Genomic DNA, 20,109 nt, shown 5'->3' on the forward strand with positions numbered 1-20,109 from the left:
ATTATACAACCATAGTAATACTATTGTACAACTATGGCAAATCCATGGTAAATGTACTGCCTTCATTTGTCAATTTACCATACTATGGTATTACCATTGTAAAAGTACTATGGTAAAACCATGGTACTTTTTTATACGGGTCTGCACAAATCACTTTCACTAACTTTTCAAATGTAAGTGGTGCTCACTCATGCGGAAAGATTTTTTTTGACAGTTACATCGTCATATGTTTCAAGAGATCTGTACCAATGTTTAAATGTTGGAGAAGCTTCAGGATATTACAATGTATATTTTACTTTTTTATACGCACTGTACATACCCAGTTGTTGTGTGTCCAGACAGGTCGTGTGTCCGGACGATCAATTTTGGAAAGTCATTTGGAAAAATTCACAAGTGAAGTTTCACCAATTATTAGTACAAAATGTTAGGAAATATTATAAAGAACAAAACAGAAGATGATTAAAACTATTGAATTTATATTTTTTGTGTAATCCAAAGACAAAAAAGAAGGCTTCAAAAATATAAAGTGTCCGGACACCCGACCCCCCATCCTACACCCACAAAAAAAGTGAGTCACCTTGACTCACTTTGGCGAGTCACCAGTTTGTCCGTATAGCGAAACACTTTTACGAATATGTGAGTCATCATGACTCATTAAAGATGAGTCTGATCATAAGAAGACTCATTTTTAATGCATCATAGTGACTCATCTTTGCCTTGCAGACTCATTTGTAATGAGTCATGGTGACTCATATAATCTAAAGACTCACTTCAAATGAGTCACCTGACTCATTTAAAGTGAGTCATTAAGACGCAGACTCATTTTTAATGAGTGTGTACAATTAGTAGGTGTATATCTTTTCAATCCAAATAATTTTTGTAACAATAGGCATGGTATGGGCAATGATTTCTGAGATACGCCACTGTATTGGTGGAAGGTTAGTCAGTATCTAGGACTTGCGGGTGTCAAATTTAAGGTAATTTTTCTAATTTGAAAATCCCTCCCGAATATCGGCGGATTTTATTTTATTTCATTCCGGCAACATCTCCTTGATTCTCGCTGACTCCGAATGGCGTAATGTCATACTTCCATTTTGATCTACATGAAAGTATCAATGTCTTTCACAAGCAGAAGTCTTAGGCGACACTTTTGCAGTGCCATCAGATATGTCATGTATGTTTCATGGTTTCTCTGGGAATACAGCTTTCTTCCAAAGTTCAATTCATCGATCAAGATATATTCTCAAACGAGGTTACTTGCATTCATAAATATAAAATTATAGTTCAAAGGCAAAAAGAAGCTGCTGAAAACTGCTTATCTAAAAAAGAGCCCATGGAGTAAATTAGAGAGTCAAAAGGGGCCTAAGCTTTCGATCTTATAGTGTCAGGATTCTTTAGTCATACTGTAAAAATATTGGGTAAAATTTTAACCAGCCCGAGGGTAATTATGTGTCCAACCAATTTGGGGCAATGTTTTTACCCAATGCGGGAAGTGTACTGTCCAGGAAGGTTGAAAAAAAATAAGCTGCAATTACTATAGAATGGGGAAAATTTTCATCACACTGGATGAATAAAAATGCCATAAAAGAAATGCCCAATGTTGGTTGGACACATAATTATCTTCATGGAACATTTTTGCCCAATATTTTTCATTCAGAGTGTACGACCTAGTTATTGTGAATTAAGTATACTATCCCTTGAAATATATAGTGATCCACTAAGATGTGCCTGCAATATACAGGAGGGCTGATTAGTGACATGTTCTCCCGGATACTAATTGGAAGGGATTCATTTTAGTGTATATACGAGGTGTTTACAAAGGATTGGTAACTGATTTATGGTGATTTATCAATTATTTTCATGTGTATCGGCGCTGTACATGCATGGATGATGACTTATTAGATGTGTATCACTCTTGTGACTCCCGGAAGATGTAGAGTCTGTCTGGTGTACAGAAAGCTATCTCCCCACTCTTGAATGTTTGGAGAAAGTACCAGTTTCTTTCCGGGATTTGAAAGTGGAAGTCGCTGATGATGGTTTTCATCGTTTTGAGCTCACTTGTGTATAGGTAGATTTTTGCAACACCTTCCTCATGGTTAACCCATGCAATGAGAACCGTGTCATCAGTGCACAAACATGGAAATCCAGAGAGGTCTTCTTTGGTGACACTATGCAGGATGGTTCCTGATATACTGTTGATCACCTTTATGGTATTCGAATCCTTCACCAAGATCCTGTTGCTTGTCAACAATGAGAAGATCTGCCGAGGTTCGTATCCATCACACTTTATCTTTCGGACTGGTATTCCACCTTCTGCATTATACATGTGTATCTCTTTTAGTTTCCTATAACCAATGAAAATGTGACCATCTCGATCCTGGGATAGGCCACCAGAACCACCCTCCTCATCATCCAAAGAAAAGAATGACAGGACCAGCTTCTTACATTTTGGTGTATATAGAGAGATTTTGTTCTTTATATTACGCACGATATAGCAGCAATCTGACCTATATTGTAAACAACGAACTATAACATTTTTTAGAACTATGCCTTGAATTATACCATCAGCAGAATATGTGACTATTCCTCCCATATGGCAACCAACAGAGATGGTGTTGTTTGGAGATACAGCCAGAGTATTCATACTATTGGCTAATGGTAGCTGCTTTTCTGCCACCAATCTCCATATTTGTTTTCCTCGGCGAACGCAGCCCAAGAGATTTCTGGCTGTTCGGTTGTCGCTTTCAAAGCGAATGCTTTCACTTTGGTGAGTCAGTCTTCTTAGCCCTTCCTGATCAGGTTCTGATTCCTTCAAAAGCTTTTCCAGCTCTTCACAAAGGGTTTCGTGTGCATTCAGAGGAGAGGCTTTCTGCAGGAAACCTTTTAAACCCCCTCTTACTAGCTCACTAGCCTTGTTGATATCTGTCACTTGCTTATTAGTGATCTTTTCCATTTCTAGTAATGACGTTTTCATCTTCTTCAGTTCATTCTCAACTTTGCTCTTAAGGAGCTCCTTACGCTCCATCAGCTCTGCAACAGATTTCTCAAAAGCTTGGTTGATGTCGTCATGGAGTTCCTTCTCTACCTTCTCACATGTTTCCCATTGTTCAGCTATACAGGCAATGTATTTTTCGATGTCACATATCTTTGTCGCTGCTTTTGCTAACAGTTCATCAACATTGCTTTTCACGGTATCTTTATGGCGTTCAGCTTCCATGACCGTGTGTCCCTCCTGCACATGCTCACCAATGCCACACTTGTAGCATATGTACTTCCCGCAGTTGGCGCAGAAACATTCCTCGTCACCATCCATATGTTCATCGCACGTACAGGGTCTCTTCAATGTAACATCAGCTCGTTGTGATTCATTGAAATTAATTTCTTTTTCACTCTCAGCCGTTACTACCGCTACCATAGACTGGATTGCTTTGCTCATCGGCAATCCACCAACGTCACCATCTGGAATGGGTGTGGTTTCTCGGCATACTGGACAGGAGATGTTTTGTTTATCCTGTTGAGAGTTGAGTAGAAAAACTAGACAACCCCTGCAGAAGGTATGGGAGCACGGCAGAATTCGGTGATCCTTCAGAAAGCCCAGGCAGACTGGACACTCTAGGTTCATACCAATAGACTGTCTGAGGGACGAAGCCATCTTGGACCCTGGAACAGAGATTTCAAACGACTTTGAAATAAAAAAATAGAAAAGACAAAAACGTTCAGAGACGAAAAAGTAACTAACAAGACTTGTAGAATGCAAAGAGAAAAAAGAAAGAGAGAAGGGTAAAACATGATATTATTTTCTGAATATTATGTCAAAATCTATCACAACATTTGATTTTGTAATAAAAATGTCGATATTTTTGCTCGTTTGCGTCACTCGTTCGCAAGTTTTGATTACATTTTTCGCAATACGCAAAATCTGGCCCCTCAAAACGTTTGGTTCATTACGCCACTGTGCTAAAAAAATCCAGAATTTTCAATGATTCCTTCGAATTATTCCCAAAACTGACTCCCTAAAAATCCGTAAAATCGGAAACACGCATGCGGTACAAATGACCATCTGAGTGGGGGAGGGGGTTGACCTAAATCTCATTTCTACCATTTGTTTAGTAAGTCGGTAGCTCTACTCATAGTACCAACGTGATGCACAAGAGTTCCAGTGCGTTGACACATAGATGAAGATACTAAAGCATATTGATAGAATGCATGATAGAAAAACTACAACAACAACAAAATCTGCCTCTCTCTCTCTATATATATATACATATATATAAAACTATATAAACAAAACACGCATTTCTGTTCAAAACTCTTAATCTTGTGTAGCTTACCTCGAAGACTTCTTTTAGTCAAATGGGAGAAAAAAAAACGAGTTAAAGATCCAACAATCTGCTTTTCAACATTTGGGAATCTATAACTGCTCAGTCATGACACACAAATAAGTATGCTAACATTGGTGAATACGGATAATAGAAGCCAACGTGATTGCGCAATGTTTTTTGGGTTGTTTTGTTTTTTTGTTAATTTGATGTTTTTGGTTTTCCCATGGCGGATGTGGATGATGAATGTGACAGTGACTCATGACCTACACTGTTTCCATTTCCTTCCTGACTTGGATCATTTCAGCACATTTTCCTGGGACGAAGACAGTAGATACCGTATGGATCAATATAACCTATTGGTAGAAAACCTCTACACCTATGATACGATTATAAAAAAAAGGCGAGCTTAGAATCCCATTGTAGCACTTAGAATCATCGCCAAGATTGTATTACCCCGCACCTGGACCAAGGGGATGTTTCATTACATTGTTTGGGAAGCTCTGAATGAACTTTAACCAACTTTACGAATGAATACAATATAGTAAGCCAAAGTGGCGTTCCGTGGGTCACCAACATAAAAATTGAGTCACTTTGTGAGCGCGCGAAGCGCGCTGTTGCCAGGATTAATGACCCAATAGAAACATTTTAAGGACAGTGCCATTAAACAAACATGTATCTCACTGATCAAATAATGCGAGCGCGAGCTATTTTTTTATATTCAGACCTAAAAAGGGGACATTTTAAGCAAATTTTTGTAATCATGATATATACCTGTCTCGCTAAGCAAACAATGCGAGCGCAAAGCGCGAGGTGAAATTTTTGTATTTATTGACTACAAACGGGCATTTTAAGGACTATATAGAATCCATTAAGAATATACATATATCACCATAGTCATCTAATGAGAGTGCCAAGTGCTTGCTGATTTTGTTAGAATTTCATCTAAACACATGAAGCAATTGTAATCATGATTAACATACGCATCTCACTAATCAAATATTGCGAGCTGAAAATTTAGGAAATTCAGACCCGAAGAGGGGCATTTTAAGGCTTGTTTGTAGGAATTCACGAAGACCATACGTATTTCACTAATCAAATGAGGCGAGCGCTAAGTGCAAGCTAAAATTTGTGTATATATTGACCCCAAACAGGGATATTTCAAGGACTATTTTTTAAAGAAATCCATTAAGAGTATACACATCTCACCATAGTCATTATAATGCGAGTGCCAAGCGCTTGTTGATTTTGTTAGAATTACATCTAAACACATAAAGCAGTTTTTGTAATCTTGATTATCATACGCATCTCACTAATCAAATATTGCAAACGCGAAGCGCGAGCTAAAAATTTAGGAAATTCAGACGTGAAGAGGTCATTCTAAGGCTTGTTTGTAGGAATGAACTAAGACCATACGTATTTCACTAACCAAATGATGCGAGGGCAAAGCGCGTGCTGAAAATGTTGTATATTCAGATCAGAAAAAGGGACATTTTATGGACTGATTTTAGGAATTAATGAAAAGCAGACATATCTCACCAATCCACTAATGCGAACGTAATCACGGACAGGAAATTGTTATATCAAGACCTTAAAATGGGGGCAATTTTTGTCGTCATGAAAAAAGAAGCGTATATCACTACATAAAACAATAATAACTCGAAGTGCGAGGAAATATACTTGGTGTATATATATTGACTTGAAAACGGCAGGTTTTATTACAACAGGATTATATATCTCGATAAACAGACAATGCGAGCACCAGGAACAATAAAGTCATAGGCCCTGAGCAAATTACGTTTCACAAAGTTATGAAAAAATGTTTATGTAACATAATTATAATAAAATATAACATCATAATGGACAATAGTTTCTTCTTTTCCACTACGTTTCTCTTCTTTTCTCCCTCCTTTTCTCCTTTTCCCCGTTTTTTTTTTTTTTTTTTTTTTTTTTTTTGGGGGGGGGGGCAGCTGATGGGGGGGGGGACACGTGCCCCCATGCCCCCGTATTTACGCCACTGGCAAGCCGATTGTGTATAAGTTATGTACAGATGTTCAGATTATTTGTATTATTAACACAGATGTTTTTTAGTTGAAATTGTGTATAATACTAATAATCTAGGTATATTTACCCAGGGTAGCCACTTCATGTGTAACTTGCTTGAAAATACATCATAATTTCTTGTCAGCATGGATTTGCATGTGAAGACAGTTTGCGTTCGCGGAGCGGGGGGGAGGGTTACCGTACTATTTCGAGACAATCAGAGATGGTTCTCAAAGGCTGTGCTGTCTCATGTACCCCTACCCCCCGCACCCACCAACGCCGGCTGAGAAATTATTTTTCCTTCGAACTTTTTGTTTATTGCACTTCAGCACTATGATCATTACAGATATCATGAATATTCATTAACATCTCTACCGATGATCGGCAAGGTGGTGATTTTCCGTGATAACTTGTTTATCGAATATGATAGTTTAGACATTTTGAAACAAAATTGAGTACGTAAAATTTTCACCGAGCCTGTCACCGAGTTCGTAATTCATTTTTGTCGTGTATCTTCCAAACTCATTTATTCTAAGAATAAGAAAAAATAGGAATAAAAAAATATCCCCATACGCAGTTACTTGCTTTTATAAATATGCAAATATCGTATTCTTGGATGGCGATGAATAAAGTATTCTTTAGTAGATATCATGAATTAATATATATTATAAAACGGGTTCAAGAATGTAGCCAATGGTGAGTGCGTATTCAAGTCACGTGTTCATGCTTTAATTATGCGCAACCTTCCAGTCGTGCATTTTTCGTGCAGCACTGTGCAATTATTGTGCAGCACTATGCAATTTTTGCGCAGCATTAGTTCCAATAGCACGTAAAAACTGATACGCGTTCAGTAAAGAGGCTGGCAACGATTTTGATAGTAGATACGCATGTGATGTCATAATTGATAGTCTTGTGATCTCTTCGTCTGTGCGATCGTACACAAGTTGGAGGGATTTGAAGAAAATTTCCATGAAAAATTCTTTTTGCCGACCCGTTTTATAAAACAATTAATGCACATTTTAAGATTCGTGATGTTAGTGACGATGCGAGCAACTCTCGGGCATTCACAATATTATGCAAAAGCACTCGGCGCAAGCGCCTCTTGCTTTCGCATAATTGTAAATACCCTCGAGTGTGCTGCATCGTCATAACACACTCATAAATGTGCATTAATTGTATACTATCATTCAAAGAATCCAGTAAGATGTAATCTTTGTCGTGTGTGTCTGAAATGCACACAAGGGCTGACCGGTAACTTGATCTCCCGGAGACTAATTGAAAGAGATTCATTCTGTGTCCATATACATACTACAGCTTGTTATTAGTTCATAGATACGTATTATTCTCGTGTGTATCGACGATTTAGCTACAGAAATTATGACTAATTACATGTGTATCACTCAAGTGACTCCCGGAAGATGTAGAGTCTGTCTGGTGTACAGAAAGCTATTTCCCCACTCTTGAATGTTTGGAGAAAGTACCACTTTCTTTCCGGGATTTGAAAGTGAAAGTCACTGATGATGGTTTTCATCATTTTGAGCTCACTTGTGTATAGAGAGATGTTTGCTACACCTTCCTTGTTGTTAACCCATGCAATGAGAACAGTGTCATCAGTGCACAAACATGGGAATCCAGACAGTTCTTCTCTGGTGACGCTATGCAGGATGGTACCTGATATGCTGTCGACCACCCTTATTGCATTTAAGTCTCTTACCAAGATCTTGTTGCTTGTCGATAGTGAGAAGATCTGCTGAGGTTCGTATCCCTCACACTTTATCTTTCGGACTGGTACTCCACCTTCTGCATTATACATATGTATCTCTTTTAGTTTCCTATAACTGATGAAAATGTGACCATCTCGATCCCGTGCTAAGCCACCCATGCCACCCTTCACACTATCCAGTGTGTCAAATGACAGGGCAAGTTTCTTACATTTTCGGGTATAGAGAGTGATCATGTTTAATGCACCTTTCCGTACAATATAGCAGCCATCTGGCCTATATTGTAAGCCCCGAACTAAAACATTCAACAGAACTCTACCTTGTAATGTACCATTAGCAGAATATGTGACTATTCCTCCTGAATGGCAGCCAACAGATATGTCGTTGTTTGGAGATACTGCCAAACTTTCCATGCTATTAGCTGTTGGTAGTTGCTTGTCTGCCACCAATCTCCATTGTTTTCCTCGGCGAACGCATCCCAAGAGATTTCTGGCTGCTCGGTTGTCGCTTTCAAAGCGAATGCGTTCACTTTGGTGAGTAAATCTTCTTAGCCCTTCCTGATCAGGTTCCGATTCCTTCAAAAGTTTTTCCAGCTCTTCACAAAAGGTTTCGTGTGCTTTCAGAAGAGAGGCTTTCTGCAGGAAACCTTTTAAACCCCCTCTTACTAGCTCACTAACCTTGTTGATATCTGTCACTTGCTGATTAGTGATCTTTTCCATTTCTAGTAATGACGTTTTTATCTCCTTCAGTTCATTCTCAACTTTGCTCTTAAGGAGCTCCTTACGCTCCATCAGCTCTGCAACAGATTTCTCAAAAGCTTGGTTGATATCGTCATGGAGTTCCTTCTCTACCTTCTCACATGTTTCCCGTTGTTCAGCTATGCAGGCAATGTATTTTTCGATATCACATTTCATTGTCGCTGCTTTCGCCAACAGTTCACCAACATTGCTTTTCACGGTATCTTTATGGCGTTCAGCTTCCATGACCGTGTGTCCCTCCTGCACATGCTCACCAATGCCACACTTGTAGCATATGTACTTCCCGCAGTTGGCGCAGAAACATTCCTCATCACCATCCAAATGTTCATCGCACGTACAGGGTCTCTTCAATGTAACGTCAGCTCGTTGTAAATCATTGACATTAATTTCTTTATCGTTCTCAGCTGTTACTTCCGCTACCATAGACTGGAATGCTTTGCTCATCGGTAATCCACCAACGTCACTATCTGGAATTGGTGTGGTTTCTCGGCATACTGGACAGGAGATGTTTTGTTTATCCTGTTGAGAGTTGAGTAGAAACTCTAGACAGCCCCTGCAGAAGGTATGGGAGCATGACAGAATTCGGTGATCCTTCAGAAAGCCGAGGCAGACTGGACACTCTAGGTTCCTACCAATAGATTCTCTTAGTGAAGCCATCTTGTACCCTGGGAGAGAGATTTAAAACGATTTTGAAATAAAAGCTAGACAAAAACGTACAGCGACGAAACAGTAACTAAAACAACTTGTAGAATATAAAGAGAAAAAGAAAGAAGGGTTAAATATGATTTCATTTTCTGAATATTATGTCAAAATCTTTCACAACATTGGACTTTTGTAAAAAAAAAAAAAAAAAAAGGAGGCTGAATGTGTTGCTCCATTGCAACTTTTCATTATTTTCCCAATACCCCATATCTGGTCCCCTGAATATTTTTGGTTCAATATCCACTGCCCTAGAACACAAAACACCAAGTATTTTCAATGATTCCTTCAGATTATTCCCAAATGACCCCCTAAAAATCCGTAAAACCGGAAACACGCATGCGCTACTGATGACCATCTGAGAGGGCATTGGTTTAGTAAATCGGTAGCTTTACCCATGTCACCAACGTAATGCACAAGAGTTTCAGTGCGTTGAAACATGCAGGAAGATACTAAAGCATATTGATAGCATGTGTGATAGAAAAAAATGCAAAATAATCTGCAATACCTACTAAATGAAGAAAATACGCATATCTGTTCAAGACAGTCACCCAATCTGGTATAGCTTACCTCGAAGACTTCTTTTGTTAAATGGGAGGAAAACCGAGTTAAAAATGCAAAAATGTGATTTCCAACAATCGGGAATCTATAACTGTTCACTCATGACACACGAATAAGTGTGCTAGTATTGCTCAATACGGAAGACAGAAGCCAGCATGATTGCGCAATGTTTTTTTTTCTTTCTTTTTGTTGTTTCGTTTATTTGATGTTTTGGTGTTCACACGTCGAAGTGGATGATGAATGTGACAGTGACTCATGACCTACACTGTTTTCATTTCCTTCCTGACTTGGATTGTTTCAGCACATTTTCATAGGATGAGGAGCGTATACATAGTATGAATTAATAGACTCCGCTGGTATATAATCTCTTCTCCTGTATATGATATGATAGAGAACGGCGAGCTCAGTGGTTAAATTCCCAGTGCATCACTTAAAATCTTCGCCAAGATTGTACAAGCCCCTAACCTTGACCAAGGGGATGTTTCATTACATTAGTGTTTGGGAAGCTCTGAATGAACTTAAACCATCTTTACCAATTACTGCAATATAGCAAGTCAATTTTGTTTATCAATCACAATTGCTTAAGTTGACATTTATATTATCCGGAGGGGGCACTTCCATTGATGAGTGGATACCATGCGTGACCACAAAAACACGTAAAAAAAGATATTTTTTTTCAAGATAGGGCACGTTACGTACGTAACGTAATAAGGTTGTCAAAAACACTGAAATAATGAAAAAAGGGTATATATTTTTCGCTTTTGTTTCTAATAATTGTTAAAGGTATGGTTTCATACGCCAGTACTCGTTAAGGGATGCATTTTCAGAACATGGAAAATACTTGTTTAGGGTGGTTTTCGGAAGCCTATGGGCACTCGTCAATGGAAGTGGGATATGTACGGATGTCAGTATTATTCTAATTATTAACACAAATTTTTTTAAGTTGAAATTGCGTAATTCATTTAAAAATACAATCATAATTTCTTGAAAAGACAGGATAGCTTGTAAAGACAGTCTGCGTTCGCGGAGCGGGGGGGGGTGAGGTTGGTCACCACACCATTTCAAGACAAAATGTTCTTAAAAGGCTGTCCTGAATTGTCTCCTGCTGTACCAGATGTTTCTTTGTGTACTTGTGTAAGGTTGTTTTGGGGGATCTAAAATCAAATGCAAGCTTGCCTTTTTTTTTTCTTCTGATATATTTGTTGTTATTATTTGATACTTTCATAGAAATAATCGGTTCAGCATATTAATAAAAAAACAAGGACTTGCAACAGGACCTCCCCCCTCTCCCCCGGTTATTTCGAAAGGGCGTTGGCACCGTCAATTCATCCCTCCTCCGCTAACGCAGACTGTCCTCACATACCTATCTATAAAAAAGGGTAAATATTGACAGAGAAAGAAAGGTGGAGAATTGTAAAATAAGAGAGGGGAAGAAAACTAAGAACAAAAGGGGAAAGATCGAAAAATGGAGAGAAGGAAACCTAAAAGGCGAAGAAAAGAAAAAGGAGGAGGAGAATAAGAGATCAAAGTTGCAGAAGTTAATATCAAAGTAAGATTTAAAAGTTTATATTGAAGTTCATATTATTTATCGTGATGTCTTCTTTTTGTATTTCTTGCGGCCAGCTTCTATTTTGGTTCGTTGGTTTGTTTAAGCTCTTGTCGTTAATGTATTATTTTCATTTAGGTCATCGTCTTTTTTAACCATTATAATCAACGTGGCAACGTTAACGTCTATATAATCTGATATTTTCCACAAATTTTTAAAGGACTCTCGAGTCTGGTTCAAAAAGGTAATCATGCTCAGGCTGTGTATCCATTTGCCATACAAGAACACACGGTACTTTGACCCATATGCGCGCTTGGTCCGTCAGGAGATGGAATGAAGAGGGGGTGGTATTCAATGATGGTAGATCATTTTTTAACGATTGATTGCATAGTCTACAACGTGCAATCAATCGTGAAAATCAAACGGACAATTTATTATTTGCTAAGTTTTGTGTTACAGAACCAAGATTATTATCTCGCTTTATCATAATAACGTATCACTATATCAAGAGGGCAGGCTTGTCTATGTATTACAGAATCACATTGACTTTGGTAAATGCGGGCATGCCTCGATATAATGAAGAAACAATGTGTTTTTCGTCCCATCCTGATTCAAAGTATTAGGTCTAATCAATATGGTTTAATTGTCTTTTTTTATCATTTCAGAAGTACAGAAATGTATTTTTCTAGACAAAAAAACCATTCAAATCAATTGTGTAAAATTTAACATGCTACTTGACCTCATCATTAACACTCAACATTAACTGGGCGTTGTGGCGTGCGCCTGTAATCCAAGCTGTGGGGAAGTTACAAATTGATGCAGAGGTTCGTGGTTCGAGCCCTGGTCACGTCTTTCGGATGGTTACGTTAAAGGTCGGTCCCAGACGTAAATAATCGTATCTGATTGATACACGTCTGACAAAACTCAAATACATACAATTCATACTTCTTACGAATGTTAACTTCATGAAGGTCTCCGGTAGATCGACAGGCACATTTATGATCATCATGGTCAATTAATGATGATAATTGTTCAATTTGGACGTGTTATATAGAAGGAAAAAAATCTAAGATAGTGGTCATTTCGAACACTTTTCTTTCAAGCCCGGACAGTAAACTATGACTAGCCCTAATAATCTTTGATTAACCACTTTGAATGGAGCTTTACACTCTCTCCCATGAAAAGAGGGGAGTTAAATTTGAGTATAAACTCATGATCACACCCTCCCTCAGACGCACATACACCCACACACCCTCCCAACGCACCCTTATGCCCCCTGACACACACCCATAAACATCTCCAGCCTAAATAATTATGTACTTTCTGATCGCAGGTATTCTAGGAATTCCCTTCTTTAATAATTAACATATCGAGGACAATACATGTACAATGATATCGAACAGAAGAACTGAAAGGAATGTCAATTGCAAGTTCAATATTGACTGGCTGTTTTGAACAGCTCACAGTATACCTACGCTCTAAAAACACTAAGTAAAATTATTGGGTAGAAAGGGAGCATGCATGTTTGCTGGGTATTTTTTTTACCCCAAATTGGGCTATTTCAACGCAACATTGTGTAAAATCTTTTTACCCAACCAACATGCATATTCCCATTTTACAGAATATTTGGTAAACCTTTTTTTAGAGTGCAATTTACTCTTTTTGTCTTCGATATGCTGTAGACACTCATTAGAAATTGGTAGGTACCTTACGCCATTTTTATACATATATATATTTATATCACCAATATGCGAATCTGGCCTAGTGAACTATGAATAAAAATTAAAACAAAATATCCCCTTTGAAGGGATGGTGTAAAAAAAAACAGTTATCAGTCACAGCCCAATCTCAAGTCCCATAGTTGCAACAGGTCATTATAATAACTACTGAATATCAACATGACAAGAAGATTTTGTAAAGATCATTGAGCTTAATATAATAGACTCGCAGCATTCTCGAATCAAAGATTTCCGCTAAGGAAATTTGCATTCAGTCTACTATACTCTATACTCACTAACTAGTTTTAGTTTCATTTAGATCAGAGATGTGATACCTCACTCGTTTAAATTGAGGTTACAAATTAGGACATTGTGACAAGCGCCCTCTCAGGTAGAATATACCCATGATGTTATTTTGCTGGGCATCCTTCATGTCGTGTTTTGTTTTCTCTTTTTCACATGCTCTCTCTTTGCTCTGTATTCTACTACCCATTCCCAGAAATGTCTGAGGGCTTTTTCGAGACCGATAACTTCTCATACGGAGGTGTATGTGTTTGTTTGTTTTAAAGCTGTATGAGAGTGGCACATTCGTTTTCCTTATTTACCGCAGGCGAAAATCAAAATCTGAAAATAAAATAGGGGTGAAAAAAAAACAAATAAAAATTGTTAAATGAAGGGGAAATCGTTTAGAATAAAGAAAACGATTCCAGTCAGCAATATGGCAAATCAAAAGAAATTTTACACTTTGAAAAAGCCCTGGGAATTTAAAATGTACAACATGTGGGTAATTAAAATTGTACAATTTCATTTGGTTTCCACGGAACCCCTCCCCCCATTTACTCTTGTTTGTTTATGTATGGTTATAAGTGTGGAGGTGGGTGATGAGAGAAAGAGAGACAGACAGACATACAGAGAGAGAGATGGGATGGAAACGAGGGGAGTGAATAATGTAACGCCATCCTCATTGACCACTCTCATTCTCCGACTTAAATCAACTCTACTTTCAGTTTCTATTTTCATGATTTAGGCAATTCCAGCAAAGCTACCTTTATGCGATCAATTTACCATTCAACCTTTACTATTGTCTTTTGATATTATTCTGTAACATATGGTATAAAACATGTTTGCGTGCGTCGTTATTTTAGAAACAAGAGGAAATACTTGTTTATCTGGTACAAATGTCATAATGGGTATAGATTTCAACCAGGCATTTAAGATAAAAGTATTACTACCAATAAACCAGAATGGATGACAATGCTATCATTTAATGTATTTTCTTTACGAGATAAGTTGCACCATCCTGTTGTATTTTTACAAGGCACCATTAGAATCATAATCCGAAATATACAGAAGGAGAAAATCATGGTAGTGTTCGTCTAAAATAATATGGTTGCTTCTTTTTAAAAGTTTACAGACGACCAAACTTATAGACACGCAAGGGCCTAGATCTCGTGAGCTGGATCACGTGATTCATATCGAAGATTGGGCCTAATAATATCCAACAGTCACACCAAGAAAGCGACTCCAAACCGACCGATGGTATAAGTTACTCAAAATAACGTGACAGCTTTGATTGGTCTGGAGTCGGTTTTCACGATATGACGGATTCAAACTGTTCGCAGTGACCAAGATTGTTTTAGACGTTTTTGACTGAAAGAGTGCCCTCTAAGGTTGATTTTATTTATCAATTTTGCTCAATGCTCTCTTGTTCTATCGTCATCACCACCACCACCATAATCGTCATCACCATTACCATCATCATTAACATCATCATCATCACGACCACCATCACACTGTCATCATCAGCTTTGTCGTCATTACCACTACCAGCTTCAGAGCAAAACCCATCGAGCCATATCTAAAATTATTAATCAATACATATAAATATACTTCAGAGCGAGATAAATCAGGGTATAAAAGTTACAGTACATCGTGTATTATTTAAAGTGAATTCGATTGAATTGTAATAAGAAATTAATAACAGTACTAAATATATGAAATGACTGACCAAGTATACAACCAGGCCCCATTAAAGGTATTCACATATTATTAATGTAATTTCCGGTAACATTTCAAGCAAAGTATCATCTAACTTTTCCAATAAATGCACCTCCCGATTTCATTCTTTCGCCAATCAGGCAAAATTTCTACCATTTTCATATTCTCGGAATACAATCTAGAACTCAGATAACATTAACCTTTAAGAATATAATATTCGGCTTTCGATGTATTACCTTTCAGATAATCGTGCTCGTGCTGCTTATATTCCAGCAAATCGACCAAGAAAATAAATAGATTTCTTAGTTCGGTTTTGATTTCCGATAGAATAATTTACTCAAAATACATACAAGGAAGTGGTAAAATGGGTCAGGATTGAAATATGAATAAATGAAAATGTCAATATATAATAATTTTCCCGTTTATCAAAGATGTTTCCTTTTAAGAATTTAGCTCATCCTTTGTTTCTGCACACGAGTAGAGATGGTCAGAATAAAAAAAAAGGAATTAGAAAAGAGTAACATTGACGATGTTTTGATCAATTCATTATATCTATCCATCTGTTAATTAGTTTTTATTTGGTGAGCAGGGTGTTAAAAGCCTATTTGAAGACACCAATGTACAGATCATGATATTTCTGATATAGCAACGAAAATATACCTGCAACCTATTCAAAATATTTGAATATAAAACAAGAACGAACTAGTCTCATTCGAAACAAAAATGTCAATCATACAATTTCAGTTACCATGGTCACTCTACAAGCTCGGACGTGTTGAAACTATCCAGGGCTTATTTTGATATGATATATGCACTCAGGAATATTTTAACCAACCTACCGAGTTGGTTAATATATGAACCTACCAACGGTTGGTGGAAAAAAAATCTCCATTCGGTTGACATGCAATTTTCTTTCAACTAACAGTTGGTATGATCAGATTAATCGACCTTACATTTTTCTGAGAGTGGTCGGTGAGAAATAATCAGGTAAACCTAAATGTCATCGTTATTGCCCTACGGTGGATGATTTTTTGGGGGTATGACTTCACATCCAATTAAAGAGGTGGAGCGGTATCACGTGGTTTCAATACACTTCTGGGGATCGGAGGTTCATCAATATATCTTGTGTAATATGTTTTCAGGGGCCCGTTGCACAACGAGATGCAATCAATCGCAACTCCCAAAATCATGCACAACTAGAGTTTCAACCGATCAACAGCGCGCATTTGGGACTTGAGATTGATTTTTTGACTTGTGTTCAAACGCAACTCTTTCTGAAACAGACCCCAGATCTGAAAACTTTCCTTTCATCTTTATATTGGCTTAAAACACTTTTCTTTTGGTCGGATAAAATGTCCAAGTCCTTTCATAAAACACTCCCTCATGGCTGTACTTCCTGTTTTTTTGTTTTAAGTTATACGCTTCGCTGTTTATACAGTGCGTCCCACAAAAAAAAAACCGAAACCGAGATTTAGCGATGATTTATCATAACTTAATCACAAATACAATAGACAAATGACCTACCGCTGTAAATCTTCGTTTTCATCTGAAGTTACTTGGATTATTCCTTACTCACGCATGGGTGAGAAAAAACAATTTGAAGACAGGACACCAAAAACTCATGTGGCGGGGTTATCTGAATTTCAAAAAAGGAAATCACATGCCTAAAAAGTTCAATATTTGTTCTTTGATACCTTCATCACAGAAATGGTCTAGAAGTAAAAAAAAAATATATTATATTCCCTCTAAACAATGCTTGTGTTTCCATAATTTCATTAAATAAACGGGTTTTCACCGGTTTCCCACAGAAGCTAGATCGCACGGTTAACAAAAGACTTAATTAATGCATTGCTGATCGTCGACAAAACGGAGTGACGAGTGAGTCAAGACGCTAGCCTGTAAAACCTCTTCATTATTTTATGACATTATTGAAATTCAAGCCTTACTATAAATATCCAGATATTTCTAAGTTCTTGACCATTTATTGTAATTGGCGTATCAATTTAAAGAGCAGATATTGATTTTTTATGTGTTTTTTTTACCCCAGATACTTTGGTATCCCCTCTTCACATTGTTTTTCCCCCACTCATGAGAAATAATCTGAGTAATTTCCAATGAAAGGGGTCATTTGTCTACTGTATTTGTGATTAAGTTATGATAAATTATCGATAAACCTCGGTTTCGTTTTTTTGTGGGACGCACTGTATATTTAGTTATATTGGTGATTTCATGTACCCTTGGTTTTGAAGGTCAAGTATAAATTGATACTAGAAACCTGCGAGCAGCCTGTTCTACTACACTGCAAAAACTCTAGTGTTGATTTAACACCAGCTCGGAATCTATATCTGTCCACGCCAGCGAAGTACCAGTTTGGAATCAAACCGATGCTGTTTTAATACTAATTGGTGTTAGCCCAAAACCAAACTGGTGTTGTTTAACACTTCTCTGGTGTGGACAGATATAGATTCCGGGATGGTGTTAAATCAACACCGGAGTTTTTGCAGTGTACACCCCAAGCCGATATTATGACACTTCACTCTCGCACTATAATTAAAAGGGTAAACTTAAACAAGCAAAACATGTAAGAAAATTAATAAATAAAAAAAAATCAGCAAATGCGCGTGAAAAATAACGAAATTATCGAAATGCAAATTGTTACTGTTGAAACAGTTCTATTAATGTCATTATGGACATGGGTTTTAGCATATCAGTACTCCTCTCGTTTTCTTTTCTTACACCACATTTTCATTAATTCATTTCTTTTTTGCAAATGTGAAAAGGGTATAAAAATATATATCCATCGTATCTATTGACTTACAGCAGGGACGATATCACACATTTTAAAGCGGAAGGTCATATCATACAATCTTTACTTTCTTGAAGCATAAATTAAGAGCAGTGTTAATTTCATATAAAAAAGAAAAGCGGGGAGATGATAACTGCTCGCTAATTGTACATTCATGATACCTTAGATGTGCCTGCTTTTTTACACCACGAAATAAAAACAAACTATTTATTTTTCAATTACATTTTGATGAAATTGTCTATTTTACTATACTTATTTCAAATCATATTTTTATTTTCATTTGAAGTAAACCTTATTAAAGGATTGACATTAAATGTGATTTAAGCAGCTAATCCTTCAATTTCCATGGAACAATAAAAACTTAATAAGAAAAAAAATATGGGGATGTGAAGAAAAAGATAATTGAACACGATAGAAAACATGGGCAAATTTTGGAATCGTACGTTGTGGGTACCATCTCTTCACGGATTTGGGAGCACAAAGACAAAGCAAAGCACTTTTACTGCATGAGGAACGTTCGCTGAGTAAGGTCTTCGTGCGGGCTATGGATTCGTCCCCATTACGGGTGAATCGCTTGCCCTTTGCTGCCAAAGTTTATCGCACTTACAACTTCCGAATGAGCAAGGGCACCATACGTGTGGAGCACGTGTAAGTAAAACCTCCGAACGGTAGGATGGCAATCGCACGGAAATCGTAAGTTGTAAGCGCGTTGTAATCACGTTTAACTCTCTTACCACATGCACAGAGTAGGATGCACGCAACCGCTCACGACCGGAGGAGTGATGTGCGTTGACGTGCTCCCTCCCTATTCTCGCCATTCTCTTCTGACCCTTTTTTTCTGAAAAATATGGCGGCCGAGCCCCACCCCCCCCCCAAAAAAAAGAAGAAAATACACACGGACTAAAAACACGCAAGATGGGTTGTGATCAAGGCTATACAGATATTTATGTAACGTATTCCGTACGAGATATGAGGTGCTGAAAATGAGTGTTTCTTATTTCTAATTTGAATTTAAAATAAAACTATGCTACATGAATAATCATGTAATGATAAAGAACCCGAAATACACATATTTCACTTATCACTCGAGCAATATAGTTTCGATCAGTTGACAGTATGTCTCGTAAGTTATCAACGACAACAAAGCCCGGCAATGTAAAGTATAATACAAATAAACATGTCCCATATGAATTTGTTAAATATTTATCATCAGGATTTCAAAACATATTAATCATTTGGAATTATCACACAGAATATAAAGAGAATTGATCGAGAAATACGTATCATCACACACACAACGTACATTACATAGTCTAGAGCATGGCACAGCAGAAACGCCTTCAAGCACGCAACCCACACACACCCGCACAGACACACGCGCACACACACCTTCACTACTAGTCCATCACCATTACCACAACATGCACCGTAGCTATACTGATCCCCACACACCTACTAACCTTCCAAGTATATTTCTTGAAAAAAACTTTTATGTTTTTACTGTGAAAGATTTTTCATCGAAGCTGGAAGGGCGTTGCTTGGGAATTATTTTGAAGTGAATATCTTTTCAACAAAATTATGAAATGAATAAAAAAATATATATCTTTGCCAGCTAATGAATCAAAAATAAATAAGTTTGCTTGACAAAATATGTGGAACGGTGGAACCTCTTTTCGCCATTTCCACATACTCACCTACCCTGGATGTGTAGACTACACTTACAAACACCAAGCAAAGTTCGCATGATATTCGTAGATTCGAAAATGCGCAGATGAGAGCTGGAATCAAGACCATGCCTTGCATCAGATTGCTAGTTCACTTCCTTTCTTTTTTTCACCAAGCGCCAATTTTCTTCCCTGTTTTTTATAGTGTCAAAGGGACGTTGGCGATGTTGAATATCCCATTCAAGTAGAAAAAAAATCGAAACTGTTGAAACTCGT

General features: G+C 37.5%; 2 protein-coding genes across 2 annotated transcripts; both read right to left on the bottom strand.

Annotated features, from left to right (window-relative positions):
* Positions 1–843: 843 nt before the first annotated feature.
* Positions 844–4,503, bottom strand: LOC121406580 (tripartite motif-containing protein 5-like). Its single transcript, XM_041597591.1, has 2 exons — positions 4,332–4,503; positions 844–3,660 (listed from the first exon to the last, which is right to left on the bottom strand). Exon 2 carries the CDS (start codon positions 3,650–3,652, stop codon positions 1,910–1,912), a length of 1,743 nt encoding a protein of 580 aa, XP_041453525.1. The 5' UTR covers positions 3,653–3,660; positions 4,332–4,503; the 3' UTR covers positions 844–1,909.
* Positions 4,504–7,507: 3,004 nt separating this feature from the next.
* On the bottom strand, positions 7,508–9,611 carry LOC121406581 (tripartite motif-containing protein 72-like). Its single transcript, XM_041597592.1, has one exon. It carries the CDS (start codon positions 9,496–9,498, stop codon positions 7,759–7,761), a length of 1,740 nt encoding a protein of 579 aa, XP_041453526.1. The 5' UTR covers positions 9,499–9,611; the 3' UTR covers positions 7,508–7,758.
* Positions 9,612–20,109: the final 10,498 nt, after the last annotated feature.

Source organism: Lytechinus variegatus, chromosome 1 (assembly GCF_018143015.1).
Source record: "Lytechinus variegatus isolate NC3 chromosome 1, Lvar_3.0, whole genome shotgun sequence".
Taxonomy (NCBI): Eukaryota; Metazoa; Echinodermata; class Echinoidea; order Temnopleuroida; family Toxopneustidae; genus Lytechinus; species Lytechinus variegatus.

Coding starts and splice junctions, on each gene's coding strand:
- LOC121406580 (XM_041597591.1), bottom strand. CDS start 3,652: ATGGCTTCGTCCCTCAGACAGTCTATTGGTATGAACCTAGAGTGTCCA.
- LOC121406581 (XM_041597592.1), bottom strand. CDS start 9,498: ATGGCTTCACTAAGAGAATCTATTGGTAGGAACCTAGAGTGTCCAGTC.